At 34.4% G+C, this 26,157-nt stretch overlaps 4 protein-coding genes across 4 annotated transcripts; 3 read left to right on the top strand and 1 right to left on the bottom strand.

The window, feature by feature from the left end:
- Window positions 1-1,691: 1,691 nt before the first annotated feature.
- LOC132619763 (uncharacterized) lies at window positions 1,692-7,082 on the top strand. Its single transcript, XM_060334566.1, has 11 exons — window positions 1,692-1,916; window positions 2,413-3,240; window positions 3,776-4,267; window positions 4,362-4,466; window positions 4,555-4,680; window positions 5,035-5,166; window positions 5,245-5,771; window positions 5,867-6,014; window positions 6,188-6,486; window positions 6,631-6,861; window positions 6,944-7,082. Exons 1-11 carry the CDS (start codon window positions 1,692-1,694, stop codon window positions 7,080-7,082), a joined length of 3,252 nt encoding a protein of 1,083 aa, XP_060190549.1.
- Window positions 7,083-7,809: 727 nt separating this feature from the next.
- LOC132619761 (uncharacterized) lies at window positions 7,810-11,969 on the bottom strand. The gene is made up of 5 exons (XM_060334565.1): window positions 11,812-11,969; window positions 10,053-10,697; window positions 9,216-9,769; window positions 8,467-9,077; window positions 7,810-8,250 (listed from the first exon to the last, which is right to left on the bottom strand). Exons 1-5 carry the CDS (start codon window positions 11,967-11,969, stop codon window positions 7,810-7,812), a joined length of 2,409 nt encoding a protein of 802 aa, XP_060190548.1.
- Window positions 11,970-16,346: 4,377 nt separating this feature from the next.
- LOC132619760 (uncharacterized) lies at window positions 16,347-17,622 on the top strand. Its single transcript, XM_060334564.1, has 3 exons — window positions 16,347-16,602; window positions 16,764-16,963; window positions 17,059-17,622. Exons 1-3 carry the CDS (start codon window positions 16,347-16,349, stop codon window positions 17,620-17,622), a joined length of 1,020 nt encoding a protein of 339 aa, XP_060190547.1.
- Window positions 17,623-21,641: 4,019 nt separating this feature from the next.
- LOC132619068 (transcription factor MYBS3-like) lies at window positions 21,642-24,945 on the top strand. Its single transcript, XM_060334040.1, has 3 exons — window positions 21,642-22,355; window positions 22,718-22,917; window positions 24,504-24,945. Exons 1-3 carry the CDS (start codon window positions 21,968-21,970, stop codon window positions 24,783-24,785), a joined length of 870 nt encoding a protein of 289 aa, XP_060190023.1. The 5' UTR covers window positions 21,642-21,967; the 3' UTR covers window positions 24,786-24,945.
- Window positions 24,946-26,157: the final 1,212 nt, after the last annotated feature.

The raw sequence follows: 26,157 nt of genomic DNA, 5'->3' as shown, positions 1-26,157 counted from the left end.
CGACCTCTATAAAGTTTCTAACCATTAAATTCCTTCATTCTCATCACATAACCCATGATAACAACAACAATAATCATATGAACATAATCATACCCTCAATCCTTTCAATTCAGCAAGGATAACAACATGTCCATAAAACAACACAGCTTCAAATTTAACCATTTAATTCCTACATAATGCTATTAAAATCAATTCATCATTCTTACTCAAAACACCCCCCTTACACTGCTCAATTTATAATTCAACATCAACATACATGACCCGTGTGTATTCAACACACATCTACCAAGTTATACAAGTCTAAACTACCTCCAAAACATGTAGAAAAGAATTAAATCTTACCTTAGAGACAAGCTCTAATTTTTCACCATGAAATGTCTTCAAGAAAGCCATGGCCGTGAGTTGCCATGGCTACCATGATCTCCATCTTTTTCCTCCTCTTGATCTTCAAATCTCTCTAATTAATTGTGTAGAAGGGGGCAAAAATGGGCTGGCCGTGAACAGTGGCGGCGTGAACATTGCGCCACCCGTGAACAGTGACGGCGTGAACAGTGGCGGCGTGAACAGTAGCCGCCGTGAACAGTGCGGCCGTGACCTTCTCTCTCTTTAGGTTTGAGAGCTCCTCTCTCTATCTCTAAGTTTCTCAAGTTTGAAAGATGATAAATGAGTTCCTTAGTCATCAATTTGACTTAAATATCATGCCTACTAGTTGGACACATGTCCCACTCATGGCTTGAGCCAATCAAATTTGGCCACATGTCTTGGTGGGGCCCACACGACCACTAGTGCCTAATTAGTGAATAATTAATTTTTAATCCCCACTTAATAATCTAATCATGGTTAATTAATCCCTAATCTCCATTAATATTTATACACTAAGTAAAATTTATAAGCAATTCATGTTCTAATAGAAACCGGAAATTAAAGATTTCTACTTCGTGCCCGAAAATGATCCCGTCTTTAACTTGAGTCGATTCTTTTGCGAATAACTCGACGTATAAAATTACGGGATATAACAAACACTACTTAAAACTCTATATAACAAAAATGAGGATATTTTATTTACAAAACATACCAGCTTAATTACATAACATACAAGATTTGAAAAAATTAGAAGTCCACTCCTCTTCCCCTTTTCTCCCTGTTGTCTGTATTGGGCCTTGTGAAAAACTGGGCTGTGCTTGTCAGCTACGCCTTGAAGCCAAATACAGTTAACAATTTGGAAAATTTACTGGACATAACTACCTCTAAGACTTATTTATTAATAATAACTACCTTTTATTTTATTTATTGTTAATAGCTTAAATTAATTTCAAAATTACCGGTTGTAACTGATCTACAAGCGTCTCTGTATTTCCCTAAAGTTACGGCCCATGTTCCCCAATAACTCCCAATCTCTTCTCTTTTAAAATTAATTTCTCTCCCATCTTCAATATCTTCAACCGTATTATACGCTCATTATCTATCATCATTATTATCACGATTCCATCTTCCTTAATTGTTACCCACACAGTGTAGGTAACGAATTTTAATAATTTATTAGATTTTTTTTACTTTCTTTGTTGTATTTCTCTATATTTATTCTTATATTTCATCGTTTTCTTTGTTTCTTTTTCATTCCTTTTTTTTTTTTTTTTCCTGTTTTTAGCCATTGTTAGAGTCTTTAAAACAAGATCTAATTATCCATTTTAATGGCGGAAAGAGATACTCCAAGTAGGAATACTCGAGGTAGTCCTCATGCTTATGATGGTCCTAGTTTCTCTTTGGGATTTTCACAACAACAACTTCCAATTGCAGGAGAATTTGCTAAAATTGCTGCTGAGAGAAGAAGCAAGAAGATTCATGACCCATCAAGGATGCGTCAACTTCCTCCAACTGAAGTTCCAAAACGGAGCAAGCCAAAAGATGATGTACCAGTAAAAAAAAAGTTCTAAAGTTTCTCAACAAAATAAGAGAAAAGTAACCAAGCCTTCTTCAGACGTTAAGGGTAAAAATGTTGTTAAAGATGTAGATCTGGAAGAGGATGAATAGGTATTGATGAAATTTTTCGATTTTGTTGTTTTGTATTTCACTATATTTCTGTATATTTCGACATAATTGGATATGCAATTCAGTATATTTCCGTGTATTTAATAAAATCTATATGTGCATCAACTGTAATTTACATCATATACAACATAACTGTGGAAGTTGTTTTTCGTGGTTAATTGTATTTCATTATATTTCTATGTATTTTCACAAGTACATATGTTTACTATTCTGTACTTATTGATTTTAAAAGATGTGTTATGCAATTTTTTTTTTTGTGTTTATATTTTTCTTGGATATGCAATTCAGTATATTTCTTGTGTGTGTCTATGTTTTATTATACAATTGTTTCAGCCTTAACTTAGTGTTGCATTTTTATTTTAGGATCCTAAATTCTATGTTAGGAGTCATCCTGAAGAGGCTCCATCGATGCAACGGTACACTAATATCGAGGTGTTCAAAGATATCAAGAGTAAGCTAACTGTTGCACAGTTAGAGATCTTTTCCAAGACAATATTTGGGAAATTCCTCGGAATGCAGCACCTGGAGGTTCAAGCACAAATTTTTAGGTGCTTCATGGTAAGAGAGCTCAAGGAGAGCACTTCTGATTGCTTTACAATTGATATAAATGGTACCGTATTGAGATTTAGCATGAGAGAATTTGCCCTTATGAGCGGGCTAAATTGTGTAGCCGATGAAGGTGAATTTACATACGATGAGGAAAAATCGAATAGGATTATGGATGATTATTTTGGTGGAACTAGGAGTAAAGTAAAAAGATTGGAGTTCATTGATTGCTTTAAGAATAAGTGTTGGGGAGATAATGATGAGGACGCTGTTAAGTTTGCAATTTTGTTTTTTATAAATACATACATCTTTTGCGGTGAGCCTAGGAAAATGAATATACCAAGGGTTCATTTTGAAGTGGTTGAGGATGGAAGGTATGTAGATTATCCATGGGGCAAAGAAGCTTTTAACGAGTTGATTAGAAGCATCAGCAAGAAGTATTCTGCCACAACACAGTATTATGGGATCCATGGGATGCCACTGGCTATGCAAGTTTGGCTTTATGAGTGTTGTTCAAGAGTTCCATCGTATCTCGCTATTAAATCCGGAAATTCCATTCCAAGAATGTTGAATTGGAGGTCCATCGACAGTCAGCCCAAATATAATATTTTGATGGAAGGCATTTTTAGAGACGGCAAACAGTCGGTAATATTCGAACACTCTAACTTATTTTTATGTTTTTTCATAGCATTTTATTTTGCAATTATGCCTTACTGATTTTAGTTTGTACTCCACTGTTCTACTGTCGTATTTATTGCTTTTCTGCTGGTTTTTTTTCCTGGTTTTTTGTATTTCACTATATTTCGGTGTATTTCCTTTTGCATTTTCACCATACTTTTTAAATTTCACTATATTTCTTTGTATTTCCATGTTTTTCAGTGTTCAAAATGTAAGTGTGAATAGTTTTATAACACACTAATTAAATATTTATTTCACACTAATTAAATACTGATTTTAGTTTGTACTCCACTGTTCTACTGTCGTATTATTGCTTTTCTGCTGGTTTTTTTTCCTGGTTTTTTGTATTTCACTATATTTCGGTGTATTTCCTTTTGCATTTTCACCATACTTTTTAAATTTCACTATATTTCTGTGTATTTCTATGTTTTTCAATGTTCAAAATGTAAGTGTGAATAGTTTTATAACACACTAATTAAATATTTATTTCTTTCTTCTTCAGAGCTATACATTTGCAAATACAATCCCCACTAGCAGTGAGTTGGAGAGCCTCCAATTGCCCGATGTTGTCTGTCGAGATACAGTAGACAAAAATGACTTAGTTGATGCCAATGAAGGTACCCAAGTCACAGATATGCCAGTGGATGACTTTGATGATTTCAGTACTACTCCCCCCCACCTTTCTAAGGGCAAACAACAACAACGGACGAATCAGACAGATTCTCCACCTTCAAAGAGACGCAGACAACTTCATACAACAGCTTCCACATCTAAGAAACAACAAATCCACACCGAACCACAGACAACTGTGAAGAAGAATCACAAGGATCAAAAGGTTGCTCAAAAACCTATTTTACAGAAGTCTGCTTCACCAAAGTTGAATGAACAAATGAATAGACCCCAAAACACCACAGTCCTACGTGATGTCCCTACTAGTTCCATGAAAGAGGAAATGCAATTGCTAAGGAAAGATTTTCAAGTTTTCAAGGAATCAGTAAGTGTTTTTAGTTACGAAACAAAAAATATTTTGGTGTATTTAATTTACTATTTCTAAACAAATTGAAATACTATTTTTGTTTAAATATTAGGTCGTTGGTGAGTTCACAAGTGAGTTGTCCAAGCTTCGAACTTTCATGGATGACCACTTCAAGAAGCTATTTGAAGCAATCAAGGTGAACAATTCTGCGGACAAGGTAAACGTGTGAAATAGAAATTGAACTAACATTTTTAGACTCTTATTGCGAAATACAATTTATATTAATTCATTTTTTTTATGTGAAGGCTGCAGATAGTGAGGCGCCGGAGCATCAAACTGATGCTGGGCTACAGTTAACGCCTGAAGAAAACTTACGACATGATTCTACCATTCAAACATCTCCTCCGAAACATGATGATGAGTCAATTAAGGTAAAATGAGTTTGTGACGTGAAATCCATCTTTTAAAGTTATGTTGTTGTGCATTGTATGCACAAAAAAGTATATGGTTGCCATGTTCCAGTATTAAATTTTAAAGTTATGTTTTCCTCGGTATTTTCTATTTTACAAACTTTCGTATTTTATGGCGTTTCGTTTGTATTTCACTGGTACAATTGTCTATTTTACAAACTTTTTTTTTTTTTTTTTTTTTGTATATCTATGTATTTCCACCCCCACAGAATCAATCTAATCCTGGCCCTATTTCTGTGTATTTAGTAATTCTCCAACCTTATATTTTTTATGTTATGATTTTGTTTTAAATTTTGATTTTTTCTTATTCAAAAGGGTGTTGGACCAAAGTTACATGAGGAAGTTCCGGAAATTGTAGTAACCGCCGATAATTTAAGAGCAGATACACGTAAAGCTTCATCTGAAGAGATTAATCGGGCGGACGAAGGATCTTTCAATTCAACAGAGGTAAATTTTACATTCAATCTTATAGATCTTTTCAAGATACTGCTATACTTAACATTTATTAAATCTCCTTTTTTTTAGGGAATGGTCGCAGAGATGCTCATTGAGTTGCCTCTAGAAACTCGTGTACCAGAAGCAGGTGCGGGAATACAACCCGGGGACATCACTGATCATTCAATTTTAGAGACTCCACACAGGTTCGATGAGAACATTACTAAGTCACAATGGTTGATCCCTGACGAAATGTTACCAAGCCAAATAGGTTCGTCAGGATTATCTGTGTTTCATCAAACTGGTCACAAAGGATTTGTTATACCAGTAATGTCTGCTGATAAAGGAATACAACAGCCAGTCATTAATGCGGAAGTTGTAATTGCTCAACCAGATGTTACTCCAACTAGGATAGTCAAACCTAGTAAATACTTCAGTTCACCTTACATGACCAATTACGGCTCTGCAGAAGCTTCTGTTCAAGACCCCACACCTTCCATATTTGAAAAGAAGCATCCATTTGTTGAAGATACAATTAATGGCCCGCGAAATACTTCGCTTATTCAACAATACCGGAATTGGCTTGAACAGGATCTACTTCTAAGGCATGATAAAAAGTAAGTTTGAACGTATTTACCTTTTTAATTTATATATTCATTCTTTCAGCAAAGTAAACTGTTCAAAATGAAAATAACTGATTGTTGTTATTTAGAAAGGGTAAGGAAAGCCGTTACAAAAAGAATAAGCAAGCTTTGGATCCAGATGACATCAATTTTGGCTTCAATTTTGGTGTGTTACATGTTGACGACAAAAACTGGTTCTATCTCTTATCGATGAATGGACAGTCTTGGAATGATGAGGTGCTATATTTCCCATTCCCTCTTTTCCCATATTTCTCTATATTTCCCATATTTCTCGATATTCCTTCTGTGTATTTCTCTATATTTCCTGCATCTTGACTGCATATTTTTCTGCAGAAGCTTATTTCATTTTTTTAACCAGTATCCATTAGACTAATTTCATTTTTTTACAGCATATTGATGTCATTTTTTACTACTTGCGGAAGAAAGGCAAGTACGACAAGGATAACAGATTCAAATTCACAACTGTTGATTGTATGTTCTTCTCCAAAATTGATGAAATTCATCGTGCATATGCTAATCCGGAGGGGAACAGTAGTGTTGCCAGTTCGGAGAACGAAATATGCGAGTACATTAACGGGCATAGGATGCTGGCTAATGTGCCATGGCATACAGTTGATTGTGTTCTCATCCCTGTCAACATCAAAGAGGAAAATCACTGGATCTTGATTATAGTGCCATTCACTGACAGGTATTTCTACTCTTTTTTAAAAAAAAATTCATTAAATCTGCATATCTCCCTGTATGTTCCTCGTATTTCTATCCTACAAGGTCCGTATGAAATTTAATTTACCAACCTGTTAACCGAGCTGATGTAATATTCTTTTACGTGCAGGCGTCTGTACATCTACAACTCATACCGAGCTGCTGGTCATGATGCTGTTGTTAGAAGAGAAATACACAAGATAGCTACCCTATTGCCACATCATCTACATTTGTCTCGATTTTATGAGAAAAAAAAAGGCATCGATTGGATTAACCACCCATCATACAAGGGCAAACAACAGACTGATGACTTTCATGTCATGTATGTGAACGACCTGCCACAACAAGCCTCTGGCAGCATGTATGTCTTTCAACATCAGAGTTCCATTTTTTTTTTTTCAAAATTCTCAACCAATAATCATTTTTATTTTTTATTTTTTCAGGGATTGTGGTGTGTATGTTGCCGCATTTGCTGAATACTTTTGTTCTGGACGAGGCGTTCCATCTGAAATTGATGCAGAAACCTACGTAATAGATACGGGGCATTACTATGGGAATACGGATGGCAAAAGGATGATTTGAATGCCTTCAGTGACAATGAACTGCCGCCAAGACCAGTTAGGCCTGCCATAGATTACAACGCGGTCGACACAGTAGTTGTTAATTAGTCCACTAGGTTTTAATGTTCAATCGTTTTTCACAGTACTGTTTTGCTGACCATTTTTCTACATTTTGTTGTGTTGTTTTGTAAAGAATTGACAAATGGCAGTGTTTTTTCATCAATGACTTAACTAATTTCTTTCACGACTATTTTTTGTTTAAGTCTCCCATATTTTTATTTATCGTTTAATGAAAACAGCCTCTGGTGTATTTTCAATATATTCCAATGTTATATACCCACTCTTCAATTCGACAAATTATTCCAGGTGAACTGGAGTACTCTTACAACTAGAATACTCTTACATTTTGAACACTGAAATACAGAGAAATACACAGAAATATAGTAAAATGTAAAAAAAATATAGTGAAAATGCAAAAGGAAATACACCGAAATATAGTGAAATACAAAAAATCAGTGTTGTATTCCAGCACCTGCTTCTGGTTATTCCAGTCCTAATGCAACTTAATATTTCTTAAACATTTCACTTATTTTTCATTTTAATGTCCGTTAACACCGAATTGTATGCAATATTATTATGAAAATAAAGGACAAAAATTACAGAATACAACGATGAACCAAAAATTTCTTTATTTAATATTTTTGGGGATAAGGTATTTTAAAAAAAAAAAACAATTACAATCTAAACATCTACTTCTTACGTGGCTCATTGGAACAAGAATGTCTATTGTGACCAAGACGTCCACAAGTACTACAAGCATTCCTACGTTTACCAATCATCGTCTCCATTAATGGTTTATCTCGCTTTTTCTTTGGCCTTCCCGGGGGTCTCTTGTATCTTGGTGGCAAAACAACTTCATCGCTTATGTGTTTGGGAATATTCCACTCACTCTCGTCAGGCAGAGGATCCACAGGCACATCATATGTCTTAATCACTGTCTTTGGTTTGAATAGGTCTGAACAATATTCATCAGGCATAAGACTTTTACTCTTCAATACAGCCCATGCATGTGGACATGGTATCTCATCCATTTGGAACATCCGACAACTGCATGTTTTCTTTTTAAGATCAATTATGAATCGCCTTGCCTCATCATTTATGGTATACACATATTCAGTTGATGGTTCAACCTAATCAAGATGAAATGTGTCAGACCAGAATACATTGAATATTAACAACGATAAGTAATATGAAATACATGGAAATATACAATCCAAACAGAATTACTTAATATGAAATACATGGAAATATACAATCCAAACAGAATTACTTAAGTACCTTCTAAATATGCTGAAATATATTGAAATATATGTAGGCAGACTTCAACAAAATAAACAGTAACATACCGTCATACGTAGAGATTTACATTCGTTTATTGATAATAATTGCTGGAATGCTTTCCCAAGTGTTGTGAATGTGTATGTACCGTTCCTCCTATTAGTGCAATTCCATCTCCCAAACATCTTCCTCACTTCTTCAAGAAAATCGAAAACCGGCAACTCTCTTGCTGCTACCAATTTTCCATTAATACATTCGGCTATATTTGAAGTCATTGTCCATCCTCTGTTAACGGGTGAATACAGTCGAGCCCACTTTTCCCTTCCAGCATCCTCCAAGTACTCTTTTACCCGAAAATCAACCTTCTCAATCTTCTCCATCAGCTTATCAAACTCAGCCTGTGTGTATGATTTTGCAAGTGCATAGAATACAGGACTCAATACTTCACCATTCGACTTGTATTTCGTGGTCACATTTTTCCATAAATGCCATATGCACGCCAAATGTGGCACAATTGGATACACTCTACTCACCGCCTTAATGATGCTCTCATGTCTGTCTGATACAACACACATGTTATCCCTATTCCCATAAGCTTGTTTGAACTGCTCAAAGAACCAGGTCCAAGACTTATCGTTCTCTGAATCTATCACACCATACGCCAATGGTAGAATATTACCTGCACATACATGTTTTTGTGTATTATTACAGTGAAATATAGCATAAAGCATATTGGAACTACATTAGAAATATAATGAAATACAACGAAATATACCAAAAACAGAAAAAAAATGTATTTAAACATTTTGGCATCTACCTGCACCATCCAACGTGCTGGCTGATACAAAAGTACCGTTATATGTAGTTTTAAGGTGGGAACCATCTACTACAACTATTGGTCTACAACACTCGAAGCCTTTTATGAACGCTTTAAGTGCTATAAACAAATACAAGAACTCGTTTTGTTGTGATTTGTGCATTCTCACATGTGATCCAGGGTATGTTTTATCCAATATGTAGACATATCCCGGTAACTTCTTGTATGATTCTGTTGGTTCCCCTCTTAATTCATTCATTGCCTTTTCTCTAGCCCTCCAGGCCGTCATATAAGAAACATCAACGCCATACTCATTTTTTACGTCATCTACTATATCACCAGGTGTATATTTCCTCTTGTGATTTGCTATTTTTGGCTTAACAACTGACGCACCAATCAACCAACTTGTTGCTTGCCTTTGGGAATACACTTTGTCCTTCAATGGACACGTATGTTCGTCATGAAAAGATCTCACTCTGAACATTTCAGAGTTCGCTATACTTGAAGCTCTGAATTTCCAACGACAATCAGTTGAACAACATACCAGAGTGTAACTACATAAACCAATACAAGAAAAGAACAATCAGATTGAAGTTTCAAACACATACAACATCCTAAATACATTGTCTATATATACTGAAATGGTTAGATAATGGAATTAAATAATTCAAACAGTTCGTATTTCACTGTATTTAATTAAATCCAACTGAAATGTAATGGCAATACAACAGTTTACGTCACTGTATTTCAATGCATTTCTTAGTATATTTCACTATATTTCATATATATTTCATAGTATATTTCAATGTATTTCATATTTTTAGGTGACTAACATACCTTACGGCATTCGACCTCTCTGTCCTGAAATTGAATCTTTTGCGAATTGCATAATTTGCCATAACATTCTTCAGAGTGTCCTTATCTTTGTAGATTTGATCAACAAAAACATCTTTATGTTCCTTGTTCGAAATTATCAAGTCATCGTTGTTTTGAAATAAAACAACAGCCTTAGCACAATCCGACGCATCCAAATCATTTGAATCAACTACGTTTATAGCATACATATAATCATTAAATTCAAGTTGAAACATATCGTCTCCAACTGCAGATTCGCCGGACATAAAATTCTCAAGATCATTATCAGTTATGCTAACGCACAACGGATATGCTTCAAATCCCCTGTTTTCTCTCTTAAGCTCAACATACACCCTTACTCCCATATTGTTGCGTATTTCAATTGGCATGTTGTCTCCTTCAACAACATATTTTATTGATATCGTTTTCCTGCTAATATCAACACCTAACTGAATTGCTATAGTTTCAACCAAATCACCGTATGAACAATAATCTTTGAAGACAACTGCGTCTAGTTTGTAATCAACAAAGCAATTCTGTTCATTCCAAAAACCGGAGTGTCTGATCACTGTTGTTATGCTTGACATGTTTCGTTTTGATAATTCAACAAAACTAGAAGAACAGTGACTGCATTGGAAAAAAAAATCATCGTTCCAATCACAGAAAATTGAATAAAAAAAAAATCACACAAATCATTGAAAATTTGAAACATACCTTTTGTAGAATCTGAAATACAAATCTGATCTTCACTAAAATTCCATATATACACTCGTCCTTATCTTATTGAGTGTATTTCAACTTGATTTTGAAGAATTCGAATGTAGAAAACAGAGCTCAAAGAGATTCTTCTGTAGTTGGATCTTTTTAGATCTTCAGTATTTTTTTGAATTCAAAAAGTTTTGATTGTGATAAAGGTGGAGAGAGATACGTAATCTGTTATGGAAGAACATTCATTACGCGTGATTAATGGGCAGATTTTAACTGAATCCCTGAATTTAAAAAAAAAAAATCTTTTTCCATAAATACGGCCTAATTTTACTCAGCAGTGTCGGTCGTTCCGTGTATTTCACTATATTTCAAAAAAATGAAATACACGCGTTTCAACTAAAAAATCAGCTACGCTTAGTAAATAACAATTTTATAGCTATTTCTTGTTATAAGCTACTAAAAGCTAGCTATTTATGTAAGTTTTACTAACAATTTTCCCATGTTCTTGAGAACGTGAAGTTCGCATTGTCTTTTCCACTTTGTTCCTCCAGAGCTGTTTAGGCTCTGCATTCTTTGTGTTACTTTTAAGTACCAAGAAAAAGGCCATGCAATATTGAACAATAATTCTTGGGAACTAGGGAAGACTTAGCAATAGCTGCCTCAGGTATTTCATTTTGCTTCAGCTTTTTGGTTCTAAAGTGAAAAGCAGCAAAGAATTTTGAGAAGATGAGTTCATTATGGTTCTTCTCTAATTTACGAATAGGGCCTTTTGATTGAAGATTTATACCATCTCTTTCAATTTGTTTGCTCATAGCATAGTTTGTCTGTCATCCCTTTTATACCCTGATTCTAGTTCTATATGCTTTCGGCAACATTCAGGTTATGAGCTTGAGAGCAGTTTATAAAAGGATATTTATGTCCACTGATACAAGTTCCGGAAATATTGAAATCACCTAGCTCAAGTGGTATTCATTAAAACTTTCTGAAGCTTTGTGATTGAAAATGACTTCAAAAATCATGTTAACCTACTAACCTAGGCAACACTGTATCTTTAGGAGCAGACGGAGTTCCAGCTAGCTGATCCATGTAACATGGTACATTAATACATGATTCTTTTGCAAGTTTTATTAAAGCGATCAGTGATCCTAGTACAAAGTGCTCTTCTATTCCTAAAGATTGTGATAGCTGCATGACTGCATCTCACCGTCTCACTTTTTGTTTCATGCTTACTTTTGGCGTAATTCATGGATAGGTCCTTGAACTTGTCCAGAAAGTCCACTTGGACACCCCAATTGAGCCCCGTACCACTGGAACCCTCCAAGAAGACATTTACTGTGTCACTTGGGACCCGTAGTATCTTTTGAGCTCTTTTATATGATGATCCTGAGTTCATGCTAAACTGGCCAGACAAGAAGTTAACCCATCCTCTGGCAACTTTGAGTGGTTATTCATTCATATTTAATTCCATATATGTGCAACATGTTAAGAAGTTGAGAACTTAGAATTCAAGAATTTACATATTTCATCTAACTTTATAGAGGTATCTCAGTCTTTCAAGAAAATAATGTATTAGCTTCTCAACGGAAAGAAAAACACCCTCCTCCTTTATGGTAGGAAAAGGAAAGCAATAGAGAAAATGAATTGATTTTGCACTCCAAGTGGATTCTTTATAATTTCAACTAACCTTGACCTGTTCAATATATATCAACATCTTTTTCTTCTCCAACTCAGAGCTTGATACATATTGGAAGTCCCACTGGTTATGACTTGAGAAAGATGCTCTATTTTAAGGAATCTTAATTATCATGATTTATTTATTTTATTGTTCCAATTTCGTAATAGTGGCTAAAAGGAAATATTATCTTATGACACCTCAAATGAAAAGATGAAAGGATTGGACACAATCTAATATTCGATACTATTTTTTTTGGGTACTACATACTTATTATTAAAACATTACGGCAAGTGATGAAGTCATGGAAGGAAGGTATGGAAAAGAAAGTTTATCTTTATCTTATTAATTCCCCAAATCAAGATCCTTCCTTGGGATAATAATGCCAAATCATGGTTTTGGTGGGGATTAATTAAGTACATTGACCATAAATTACATAGTCTTCTAGAAGGATAAAGATTAAAACCATTAAACAAGTATACATCTTTTTTGACATATAGTATTTCATTAAAAAGCAATTGGCCGCTATTTTTTTTTTTAAGTAGAACTCTATTATGAGACAAGCCTAGTTGGGTAAGATAGCTATCCACAAAACTTTTTGAGTACTAAAATATATGTTACTCTTAATCCAAGTAAACTGTTGGTCAGTTCATTGATTAATTAATGACTAAGGTGAAACAACTTCTCTATCTTCCGAGATGGGGTAAGGTCTGCGTACATTTTACCTTCCCCAAACTCCACACTGTGAGATTTCACTGGGTATGTTGTTATTGTTGGTGTAGCAGCCAAGTAAGTACATGTTATAAAACATAAAAATGGAAGACTTGACATGTCAAGTTGTTTTTCTCTTTATTTTAAATATATTATCAAGGATAACACCTGCACCAGCTAGCCTACTGGAGTGAACTTCAATTTTGATTTTTCTAGCAGAAATTGTAAAGAAATTTACAAATAGTAAAATTGTCTTTTCAATTTCTTGAATCTAGTACATATATTGGACTTGATCTTTCTTTTTATTAAAAAAGAAGAGTTGATAATTGAAAACATCAATATTCTCTATTATCCTCCCTCCTCTAACCCATCAACCTCCCCTTTCAAATCACTGGACATAGCTAATTTCATTTTGGATCACCTTTTTCCATATCTGGGGCATTTATATATTTTCCAAAAAAAAACTATACTCCCTTCATCCCAATTTATGTGATTTAGTTTGATTAGACAAGTAGTTTAAGAAAAAAAAGGAAGACTTTTAAAATTTGTGGTCTAAAATAAGTTATAGATATTTGTGTGGTTGTAAATCATTTCATTAAGAGTAAAAGCGAAAGTTTTAAGTTAAATATTCTAAATACAGAAATGTATAATTTTTTTTGGGACAGACTGAAAGGAAAAGTGTATTACATAAATTGAGACAGGAGCACTACATTTTGTGTGGTCCAATTAAGCATTACTACTCTACTTAATAGAAACTTATTAAATGATCTCCTAAACTGTAGATGTGACTTAATCTTAAATTAAAAAAGCTCTCACTCCTCTCCCATGCAAAACCCTAATTTCTAAACTATTGCCGCCGGCAACATGGTCGTTAGTCAGCCTCCTCCGGTGGCTGGCCAGCCTTCTACGACACCCATTACAACCCCTGACATAACTCGCACTCACGCGGAATCTCCCAAAATTGATTTCCTACAATTTTTTAAACTTACCAACTCTGATAACATGCAAAACCCTACGTTGATTTAGCAAAAGAAGTTGACATATCGAAATGGAGTTCCTGTCCTTCGTTGGACACAAAAGAAGGTGGAGCAGATGGAGTCAATGGAGAATCTAAAGCATACAGTCCTTGGCAAATTTTCATATGGTTGGCGATCAATGGAAGAATTGCGGAAGTTTATTCCGGATCAATGTGGAGTTAAAGAGAAGTGTGAGGTTGGTTCATTCCGAGATAGACATGTGCTTATTCGACTATCTCTTATAGAGGATTTCATTAACTTATGTTCGAAGGGTGCATATTATCTGAATTCAAAAGATGGATGTTCATATCAAATAAGACCATTGATATTCGATTCAAAATTCAATGTGGAGGAGGAATATATCATGGATCTCTTTCCCATATCTGCTACCTACTTTTTTTGTAAAGGAATCATTGTTCTCTCTAGCTTCTGTTGTAGGAGTACCATTACAACTTGATTTAGCAACTGTTAATCGTACAAGGCCAAGTTGTGCAAGGGTTAAAGTTTGGATGGATTTATTATCGGATCTTCCAAAACATGTTGATATGGAAATATTAGATGAGGTAACGGAAGAGATGGCAATTCATAAAGTAAAGATTCACTATGACTACTTGCCTAAATACTGCAGTGAATGTCGTTTACAAAGCCATAATGAGCAAGAATCTTCATCCTGAACTTGTAGAGCAAGAGGAAGAAGAATTACCAGAGGTGGCACAGTCTATGGTTGTTGAGAAAGGAAAGGAAATTGTAAGGGAGGAGGGTCAGAAGAACAACAAGGTTGTTCAGGGTCCAAAGAATTTCAACAAGAATTTCCAGACCAATAAGAGGAGATTTAATGCAAGGTTGTTATCTAGTGGAAGGGTGGTTGGTAATCCAGGCAATTGGAATGCTGTAAAGGACAATAGAGTTTTCAATATGTCAAATCAAGGAAATGTTGAGGCTACTATGAAGAATGCAACCACAGAGAAATCTGATTCAATTTTAACACAGAACAAGTTTGATGCTTTACAATAATCAGATAGTAATACAAATAGTGATAATCAAGAAAACAATGATAAGGATGCAGAGAATTGCACTGATAGGCAGGTGGAGAGGATCAGATTCATAAGTGTTTGACTGATGTTGGTGTTCCAAAATCAGTTGATCATGGTGCTACTTCTGTAACTGAGGGGCTTTTTCTGGTAACAGTAGTGAGGTGATTAGTATCAAGCTGAACGAGCCTTCATCAATATTAGCAGAGGTTGTTCAAGAGAATTCAGATCCAGCTGCTGATTCTTCTGGAAATATAGTCAAGGATTAACTAGATACTGAGTTAGAAGATAAAGGGACACAACCTTCTGATAGTGACTTGAAGGAAAGTGTAGCTCAACTTACTGAGAACCTAGAGAATGATGCTCCAACTGCTGGTTCATCATAAATTGATATTCACTCAAATACTGTAGTGGAAGGAAAAGGGATACAATCCCTTGATGTTGATTTGAAGGAAAGTGGCGCACAACTTGATGTTGAGGTTGATATTGAAAGGCAGCAACATAAGTAAGATGATGCTTTAACTTATATGATTGAAGAAGAGATTTCACAAGATGATGTTACAATCCAACTTCAGTCTTCTCCAAGTCACGTAGGAGGACAAGAAGAAGCTTTAGATACAAATAATGCAGATACAGGTGCTGAGGATAATATGCAGATGATAGGATCTTATCCTCCTACAAAAGGCAATGCTTTGCAGGAGGTGAATTCTTTAGTGATTGTCCAGGAAGTTCAGCCTTTGAGAGTTGAAAAAAGATGTTGACCAAATAAAGCTCTACATAATGTGGTTTCTCATTGTATAGATCTTCCTAAAGCATCTGGGAAGGAAAATATCTTACTTCATAATATTGACAAGGTGGATGTTGATAATGTTCAGTTGGAGCAGATTTGTGAGCAAGTCAATAGAGAAGCTGGAATTTCTCCTAAGTCTCATGCTAAAGGGAGAAAGAAGGGGATGAAACAAGGGCCTGTAGAAGCACAACAACCATTAAGGATTCTGCCAAAGAGGGGTGCTGCTAAAAATAGTTCTAAATGATTATTAAAACTCTTTTTTAGAATATCAGATCAGTAAATACCCAACAAGCTTTTCAGAGGGTTCAAATATTACATAGGCGCTATAAGTTTTTCTTGATTACTTTAATGGAACCTTTTCAGCAAGCTAGTCAGATTCAAAAGTATAGAAGAAGACTTGGAATGCCTTATACAAATTACAACCGTAGTAGTAAAATGTGGTTCTTTGTTGAAGACAAGGTAGATGTGGAGGTATTGTTGGATACCGATCAACAGATTACAGTTAAACTTTTTTTCCAAGAGTTTAACAAGTCAATGGTGGTGTCCATGATATATGCCAAATGTGATGAAACAGAAAGAATTCAGTTATGGGTCAACTTGCATGGTTTGTCATATAATATGAATTGTCCTTGGTTGGTTGTGGGGGGGTTAATGTTATTTTGAATGAGGAAGAGAAGATTGGGGGCTTACCAATTTTACCTCGGGATTATGAAGATTTTGCCTTTTGCATGAACTTTCGTGAGTTATTTGAGGTTCCTTTTAAAGGTAGCCCATTGACTTGGTGGAATGGAAGAGCAGAAAGTTATTATATATTTAAGAGGCTTGACAGGATGTTATATAATGATCAGTTTCACAATTGGTTTGGAAATTTGGAGGTGGAACACCTTTTTAGAACAGGTTCAGATCGCGCACCAAGAATTATTATCCTGTGGGGATCAAGTTTAAGAGTTTTCAAAACTTTTCAGGTTTTTAAAATTTTGCGTGGAGCATTAGACTTTTTTGGAGTGGTTAACAAGGATTGGGTTGATCATAGTTTAGATGATCCTTTTTTGACTTCAAGTTCAAGTTGAAGAATATCAATAGAGCATTGAGCAAATGGAGTATATACACATTTGGAGATATTTTCAAGCAACTTTCTATAAGGGGAGATATTGTGAGAATTAAAGAGCATCTGTTTAAAAAAGAACCAACTGAAGAGAATAGGATGGTATTACAAAGGGCTCAGGCTGAATTGAAACTATATTTGCATTATGAGGAAGAGTTTTGGAGGCAGAAATCAAGTCTGACTTATTTCTCAGAAGGAGATAAAAACTCTAGATTCTTTCATAGTCTAGTTAAGAGTAGGAAGAATAGAATTCAGGTCAAAAGAATTCAAAATGTTGATGGAGCATGGCTAGAAGAAGCAGTTAAGATAGCTGATGAGGCTGTTGACTGTTATTTTAAGTTTGAGGAATCTGGTATTTGGAATCATGTTCCTGAATTGGTTGGTGTGGATGACAATCTATTGCTTCAGCAAATTCCAACTATGGATGAGGTGAAGAAGGCAGTATTTGAACTTTCAGGAGATAGTGCTTGTGGCTCTGATGGCTTTTCTAGTATTTTTATCAGAAATGTTGGGAAGTGATCAATTCTGATGTGTACAATGTGGTTAAGGCTTTTTTTGAAGGTTCTACTCTTCCCAAATCCATAACTCATACCAATTTAGTGTTGCTTACTAAGAAGAACATTATTACAGACCTTTTCAGATATGAGGCCCGTCAGTCTTAGTAACTTTATCAATAAGGTTATTTCAAGAGTGGTTCATGATAAGCTAGAAAGGATTCTTGCATCAGTGATATCTGCAGATCAATCTGGTTTTGTCAAGGGAAGGAAAATTATAGAAAATGTGCTGCTGACTCAAGAAATAGTTACTGATATTAGAAAGAGAGGAAAACCTTCCAATGTGATCATTAACTTAGATATGGCTAAAGCTTATGATAGAGTTGCTTGGTTGTACTTGACAAAGGTGATGAAGAAGATACAATTCTCAGAGATATTTGTAGATATGATTTGGAGGCTGGTGGCTAATAATTGGTACTCAGTTCTATTAAATGGTCAAGCTCATGGATTTTTCAATCTACAAGAGGGGTCAAGCAAGGAGATCCCTTATCTCCTGCCCTTTTCATCATTTCTATAGAAGTCTTATCTAGATCTTTAAATGCATTATTTGATCATACTTTTTTTTAGAGGTTATGGTATGCCAAAGTGGAGTGAACTAAATCATCTTGCTTATGCAGATGATACAATAATTTTTTCATCTGCAGATAAAAAGTCTTTAGAACTGTTGATGCAAACTCTCCAAGAATATGAGAAAGTGTCAGGGCAAATGATTAACAAAGGGAAAAGTTATTTCTATATGTATAACAAAGCTTCAAATAAGTTAATCCAACAGGTGGAGGCTATAACAGGTTTTGTTAGGGGGGAGTTTCCATTTAGTTACCTGAGTTGTCCTATCACTCATGCAAGAAAGAGGAAAATAGATTACTCAGATTTGTTGGAAAAAGTAAATGACAAGCTGCAATTATGAAAAGAGAAAATGTTGTCATATGAAGGAAAGGCAGTACTGATTACTAGTGTTCTTCAAAGCATCCCTATTAATTTATTATCTATAGTTGCCTCCAAAGTGTGTGATCAAGGAGCTACACAAGATCTTTGCTAAGTTGTTTTGGAATAACACAGAAGAAAGAAGAAGCATACGCTGGTCTTCATGGTTGAACATGTGCTTTCCAAAACAAGAAGGTGGTTTATGTTTCAGATCAATTTTTGACATGTCAAAAGCAATGGCTGCTAAGCTTTGGTGGAGGTTTAGAACCTTTAATTCATTGTGGGAAAACTTTATGTGGAATAAGTATTGTAAAAAGCACATTCCACAACTTGTACAATGGAGTAGAGGTTCACAAGTATGGAAGATGATGGTAGAGGCAAGGGACAACATTGAGCAAGAAATCTGATGGGAGCCTAAAAGTGGAACTTCAAATGTTTGGTTTGATAATTGGACAAGGTTAGGTGCTCTTGGCTTTGTTGTTCCTCAGAATTGGCCAGTAGATGAATCAGTTGAAGATGTTTCAGAATTAATGACAAATGGAGTATGGAATGTACAAAAACTCAGCATAGTATTTCCTGGTGAAATTGTACAACATATCACTCACGAATTGGTATTAAGCATGTTTCAGAAGAGTGGGATACCCCATGGTGGATGTGCATAAGTTCAGACAAGTTTACAGTTGGAAGTGCATGAGGCTTATTGAGACAAAAAGCATCTGTCACAAAGACTTTTGAGAACATGTGGATAAAAGGGCTGCCTTTCAAAATTTCATTTTTGTTATGGAGGACGTGGAAGTTTAAATTGCCTATTGATGAAGTACTGGCAAGAATGGGCATTGCTATAGTTTCCAAGTGTTGTTGTTGTGCTAATCCTGCTATAGAGACCATGGATCACTTATTTCTTATGGGAGAGTTTGCTACAAAGGTTTGGAGAGTTTTTAATGCTACTGCTGGATTGAATTTGCAATGTGTACAGGTCTTAGAAGTTGGTGGGAAGCAAACTGTCCTTACAAGCTCAAGCAGGTTTATAAGGCAGTTCCTGCAATTATTGTATGGAAAATCTAGAAATGGAGGAACAATCAACTGCATGAGAGAACAATGACATTCAACAAGGCGATCTATGAGATTAGTCTTACCATTTACCTATTGTGTAAGATTCAAGTCTCAACCTCCCAAAGAAAATAGCTCATATTAGTCAGTTCTTTGAAAACTATAGGTCAAGAATTGTCTGCAGATTGGTTACATGGAAACTACCTACTTCAGGTTGGTTCAAATTTAATATAGATGGAGCTGCTAAAGGTAATCCTGGGCTAAGTTCTGCTGCCTTTTGCATCAGAAATGAGGAGGCGAATGTAGTTCATGCAGAAGCTAGTAGACTGTAGGATGGTTCAAGTTTGTTTGCTGAGGCAATAACAATTAGAATGGGACTGCAATATTGTATACATAATCAGCTAACACCTGTGATTATGGAGACATATTCAATGGCAATGAAAATGATTTTACAAGCAGAATGGAATGTACCTTGGAGTATAGAAATGATAGTTGAGGACATAAGGAGATTAAGGAGAGGGCATACTGTGCAAGTTCAACACATACACAGAAAAGGGAATGGCCTGGTAGATTTTTTTACTAACGTGGTTTTTTATTTTGCGGGGACAATTCAGTTTAGCAATTTTCAGAATCTACCAGTGCAAGCAAGGAAAATAATCAATATTGAAAAATCTGAACTTCCGAACTTGAGAATAAGAGTAGCAGACAAGGCTCCAAATTGAAGATCAAGATGATATATGGTTGTAAGGCTGTTTTCATCAGTTCCAGTCTGAGCTTAGTCTGTGTTATAGCAAAAACTGTGAAGAGATGGTATTAGCGTGTTTACATACTCATTCCTTAACAGGGATTCTGCAATAGTACAGGCTATGAGCATTTTCTGGTGGAGACAACATAGGGATTATGTACAGTAAATGCTGGCAATACAGTTGTTGATTTATCTCAGCAATTCAACTACTTCTAAGTATGCCTGAAGCATAATTCATTGGACTTGAGACATACCATCTGTGAGACTTTGAAGGTGTGAAAGAGTGCCATCAAGTCAAGGCCCTTAAAATCTTAGTTAATAAGTCTGTTATACATTTAGAATCTGTATTCCTAGCATTTTCTACTATTGTTTATCTTTATGTTATTTTCTTATTGATCAACCACTTTTGGGTTGATTATGTACAGATTTTATTTATTAATAAACACCACCATTTATGGTGGTTTTACTTAAAAAAAAAAAAGTTAAATTTCCTAGAGATATTCCGAGATAAACTTATTAAATTTTGTAGATAAGGTTATTTATCCAATGATAATTTGAACATGATCACCTTGATGACCAATTATTTTATAATTGTTGAGATATGAGATAATGGCCGGTGTGACAAATCTTCCATTATATGAGATATTATGGCTACTTTTTTAGTAGTAATTGTTTAGTTGACGTTTTACATGCTTAAACGCATGCAAATGCATGGAGTATCATATCAAGGCAAATATATGTAAAAGTGTACCCCACTATACATATACAAATCAAGAAAATTGATACTGTAATTATATATGATATTTCATAAGATAATCTATATCATTTTCTACTTTTTCCTATAATCATTCGATATCCGATATTTATTTGCCAGACTAATTTAATCTGATTCATACCACACAAGACTCGTTAAAAAAAAAACACTCTCTACCAGAAATTTTTACCTTCTCAAACTCGAACTTGAGTTTATTTCCTACTGCTACATTTAATTCTATCTTTTCTTTTGCGTTTTAATTTGTAAAGGAAAGAGAGTTGTTCCTTTCTACTCATGAACCCAAGTTGGCAACATATCCAAGAATAAACAATAATAGCTAGTGGCCCATCCAATCACCTTCACTTGGTGTGCTCCTATTTTACAAGACCCAACTTGTACTAGAAAACATATTACTCATATAAACCACTTATCATATAGTTGTTGATACAATCCATTTCCTCCTCTGTCCACTACCCCCTAACCAAACAACCAAAAGGAGAAAACTCTTAGTGGTCGTTTGGTTTGAGGTTAAAATAGTCCCGGGATTACAATCCCGGGACTAATTTATACCATCTGTTGGTATTATTTTATACCATCTGAAAGATGGTATAAAATAATACCAGTATAAGTGGGTTAAGAAGGTATAAGTTGAGTTATTCCAGCACTAATTTTTATACCACGTTTGGTACAAGGTATAAAATAATCCCGGGATAAATCTATACCTTATACCAAACGTGGTATAAAAATTAATACCGGCATAACCCATGTTATACCTTAAACCAAACGACCACTTAGTGGATATTGAGTTCTTGGAGTAAGTCGTCAAGGGTAATAAAAATGGGGAGAAAGTGTTCGCATTGTGGGAACATAGGTCACAATGCAAGAACTTGCAACACTTTCAAGTTAGGTTCTAGTGCTAGTTTTGTTGGTGGATTAAGGCTCTTTGGAGTGCAATTTGACATCTCTTCTTCATCTTCAACAACCTCATCATCAACATATTCTTCTTCTTCTTCTTCTTCTTCTTCTTCTTCTTCTTCTTCTTCTTCTTCTTCTTATTATTATGATATTTACTTAAAAAAAAGTTTAAGCTTAGATTGCTTATCTTCATCTCCAGCTTCTGTTTCTCCTGCCTCATCACTTGTTACTGTTAATGAAAAGAGTACTACTTGCACAAATAGCTATCTCTCTGGTTGTCTCTTAGGCCAACCTCAAGATAGAAGAAAAGGTTTGGAATACTTATTCATTTTTAAATATTATTGTTTGACTACATTAAGGCGTTGTATGAAAATAACAGTCAAAATCGTATTCTATTGTCAACCGTCCTTACCGGAAAGACGATTGATTATCGATTCCAAAGGAACTGGAGTTACATTTGCATATGTCTCTTTCTATTGGAATTTACTTAATAGCAATGCATCTTCTTACTTCTGAAAGGAATTTTAATTAAGTTACTAAAAAGACGTGAATTTCTGGCGGACTTTCCCAATTTTTATGCCTATTTGATCTGAACTATTGTTTTCAATTGGACTACTTACAACTAATCAAAGTGGTTTTATCATTTTGACCAAGTTACTATTGGATGATTAGGAGTACCATGGACAGAGGAGGAACACAGGACATTCTTAGTGGGACTAGAAAAATTAGGGAAAGGAGATTGGAGAGGAATTTCAAGAAACTTTGTAACAACAAGGACTCCAACTCAAGTTGCTAGTCATGCTCAAAAATATTTCCTAAGACAGTCAAGTGATCTCAACAAAAAGAAGCGTCGTTCCAGCCTCTTTGACATGGTATGTTCAACAATTTTACATTTTTACAGACGGGGCTCCTCTCCATTTTCCTTCTCTCCATTTTTTTCAAGTTCTTACTTGGATGGGAAACATGTGTCATGATTAAAAATTAATGGTTGTTAGGATAATAAATATATATTTCCTTATCGATTTTTGTAATTTCCGATAATTCCTCTTTTAAAAACTTCAGAACTTCAAATAATTCGTTTTTATATGTCAAGTTAATCTTTACTTAGTTATTTGTTGTGTTCCCTTTCTCTTTTAATTTGTTTGGTATTTCTTTTCTTTTTTGTTTTTAGCAATTAATGGCCACTGAAATTTTAAAATTTGTACAAATTACTTTTATTATACCAATCTTATTCTTTATTCTTTTTAATTTTTTGATATAATACATTGATTAATTGGCCATCTTACTGAATTTACTCCCACTAAGCATTTAATGTCCACTATTTTTTCAATGATATTCCCATCTGTTCAAAGAAAGAGAAAAGAACTATTCAAAAAAAAAAAAAAAAACTCATAACAAAGCTGGAAAAAGAGAGAAAAGTGTTTAATATATATATAGATGAACATCTGTAGCCAACGTTATGGGATTTCCAATAAAATTTGAAGCAAATATATGGTATATTTATTTTCCTAATCTAAGACTTTGATTTGGTTAATTAAATCTCAATCGTTAATTTTTAATCATGACACATGTCTCCCATCCAAGTAAGAACTTGGAGAAAATGGAGAGGAGCCCCATCCCGTTTTTACATATTTGGTACGATGTAAGTCATTCTTTAGGAAAATATTTTTCATTAATCTTTTTGTTATCTTTGGTTACTAGAAAAGACTTTCCTGCTTATGGGTGGAGGTATTTTTTCTTATAATTATCTTAACTTTTAACTTCATAGTACTTACTCCAACTAAAGTTAGACATTATTGTTGCTATTAAGTTGGACGTTGTTATTACTACCACTCCCTCATTTCAAATTATTTGTCTTGATTTTTAAAAATAGTTATCTCAATTTATTTATCATTTTAGAAGTTCAAGACAAAATTGATTCTTTTTTTTTCATTTACTCTTAGTAGTAATTGTTCTTAAAGACTATAAACACCTCAATTATGACACAGAAAGGGAGTAAATATTCAATGAAGATAGATTATATCTTAAGACATAAATAAGAGTAAAATAGTCAAAATAGCCCTCCTAATTAATGTTTTTTAAGGTTCATGTAAAAGAAAAGCACGACAATTAATTAGAGACGGAGAGAGTAATATTTAGTGTTTCCCCTTTTCACCAACCAATCAAGCACCTACAAAAAGGGAGTTTAGTGCACGAAGCATCCCACATTGACACAAGATTCATGGAAGGGCCGCACAATTAAGGAGAATGATGTGGGCAGCTTACCTCGACACAAGCGTTAGTGGTTTATTCTATGGTTCAATTTTGCAGCCTATAGATCATGCGAAGATAACTTTACTTTTTCTCCAAAATTCCTTTTCACCAATCAAGTACCCATGATTCAGGAAAAACATTTTCCTTGTAAAATAACTTATGTGATAGTTGAAATTTAATGTTTTTATGTTTCTCAACATGATAGGAAAAGAGCAACAACAAAATCCAACATGATGCCAAAACCGAAGAAAGCATTTATAGTAAGGCAGAGTATGGAAATTCAAGTAGTCCATGTATGATGGATCTCAATGCATTTGGAGAAGAGATACCGTTATCAACCAAAGATCATAAACAACCTCAAATTTGGTCTTGTTATGAGTCATCCCTTTCTCCAGTTGATTTGGAGCTAAGCCTAGCAGCTCCAACAAATGTGGATAAAAACAAGCCCTCAAATACCTTTCTAGTTGGACCAATTCCTGTTACTTAAATCTGATCCGGAATTGCCTGTTAATATATAGTATATGCTAATTAATGAATGTAGTTCCTCTTAATTGTCTCATGTAGTTGCTTGCTAGTATTATGGACTAGTATATAACTGTATTCTCCATCTCTAAATTTTCAAGATGAGAGCATAACTAGTTTGTTGAGATTTGGCACAATGAATGCTACTTTTAATCTTCATACCCGAATTTACTAATCAATAAAAGTAATAAAGGGTGAGATAAACTAATTTTAAATTAATGAAAATCCATTTCGGGTAGTGCGGATAAACTTCCTTAATTTTTCATAAGATTACTAGGCTACAACATACACAGTGTGATCTCACAAGTGGGTCTAAGGAGGGTAAGATGTACGCAGACCCTATTTTTACCTTTGTGAGGTAAAGAGGTTGTTTCCTAAAGATTACTCGCCTACAAGAAAACAAAAAATAGTATTAACTAGTAGAAAAGTTAAAATAAAGTAGTTAGCGTATCGCATGATCACTTATTATCGGCTGGTAAAATTTTGCTTGATCAGATTCCATATGCTATCTCTGTATACTGATATTACTGGTTGCATTAGCATCTATATAGTATGTACTAGTATGATTTATTATACAACTACAAAGATATATTATTATGGCGTCAGAAAGTACAGCCCTCCTTTGTTAGTATAAAGAGGCACTTTCTTTTAACTTCTTCGAATTCTGGAACAAGAACGAGAGTATTATTTATCTTTTTAAGACATTTTTGCTCCATAGAAACTGACATCGTAAGACCACCATATAACAGAAACAGTTAACAGCTCTGCCTTCTCTTGGCTTCTTGAAAATTAAAACCATTGTATTAGAACATGAAGAATGATGAAGAAAAAAAATATATAAACTGTACTCCCTTTATCAGACAAGAGCACCATAATTCAAGGATACCGGACTAACAAGGAACTGTGTCAACTATTTAATTAATAAACAAGTAACTTAGGATTAATTTCTTTGCAAAATTGTATTCTATTTTATATGTGAATGTGACTACTCAGTCAAACAAATAAGTAGAAGATCATAGTAACATGCTATAAGATGGCTATGTACTTATAGACTATAAATAGTTACGGACTCTTATACTTAAACATCTAATTTTCAGTATGAGTTGGGTAATTAATTTTATCAAATAAAATTTATATAATTGAAAATTAATATAGAATTACAGTGCATCAAAATTTTCTTGTTAAAAGTACTCCTACATTATTTTTAAAAGTGCCTGCCAAAGGAAAAATTATTTTAGCTCTTTAAGGAGCACTACTCCCCCCGTTTCATTTTTGATTGAATACAAAATTCACGAAAAAATGAAGACTTTAAAAATATGTGGGATTAAAAATGTCAT

This window comes from Lycium barbarum, chromosome 11 (assembly GCF_019175385.1).
Source record: "Lycium barbarum isolate Lr01 chromosome 11, ASM1917538v2, whole genome shotgun sequence".
Taxonomy (NCBI): domain Eukaryota; kingdom Viridiplantae; phylum Streptophyta; class Magnoliopsida; order Solanales; family Solanaceae; genus Lycium; species Lycium barbarum.
This window is presented reverse-complemented; position numbering and strand designations above follow the sequence as displayed.

Bases quoted from the DNA above. Each gene is read 5' to 3' on its own strand.
- LOC132619068 (XM_060334040.1), top strand. From the start codon at position 21,968: ATGGGGAGAAAGTGTTCGCATTGTGGGAACATAGGTCACAATGCAAGA. The intron at 22,356-22,717 runs GTTTGGAATACT...TTGGATGATTAG, and splicing joins ACCTCAAGATAGAAGAAAAG to GAGTACCATGGACAGAGGAG. The intron at 22,918-24,503 runs GTATGTTCAACA...TCAACATGATAG, and splicing joins GTTCCAGCCTCTTTGACATG to GAAAAGAGCAACAACAAAAT.
- LOC132619760 (XM_060334564.1), top strand. From the start codon at position 16,347: ATGGAACCTTTTCAGCAAGCTAGTCAGATTCAAAAGTATAGAAGAAGA. The intron at 16,603-16,763 runs GTTTGTCATATA...TTCCTTTTAAAG, and splicing joins GTTATGGGTCAACTTGCATG to GTAGCCCATTGACTTGGTGG. The intron at 16,964-17,058 runs GTTTTTAAAATT...TTTGACTTCAAG, and splicing joins GAGTTTTCAAAACTTTTCAG to TTCAAGTTGAAGAATATCAA.
- LOC132619763 (XM_060334566.1), top strand. From the start codon at position 1,692: ATGGCGGAAAGAGATACTCCAAGTAGGAATACTCGAGGTAGTCCTCAT. The intron at 3,241-3,775 runs GTAATATTCGAA...TTTCTTCTTCAG, and splicing joins TTAGAGACGGCAAACAGTCG to AGCTATACATTTGCAAATAC. The intron at 4,467-4,554 runs GTAAACGTGTGA...TTTTATGTGAAG, and splicing joins TGAACAATTCTGCGGACAAG to GCTGCAGATAGTGAGGCGCC.
- LOC132619761 (XM_060334565.1), bottom strand. From the start codon at position 11,969: ATGCAGCTATCACAATCTTTAGGAATAGAAGAGCACTTTGTACTAGGA. The intron at 9,078-9,215 runs GTAGATGCCAAA...ATGTATGTGCAG, and splicing joins CAGCACGTTGGATGGTGCAG to GTAATATTCTACCATTGGCG. The intron at 8,251-8,466 runs GTATGTTACTGT...CATCTTGATTAG, and splicing joins GTAAATCTCTACGTATGACG to GTTGAACCATCAACTGAATA.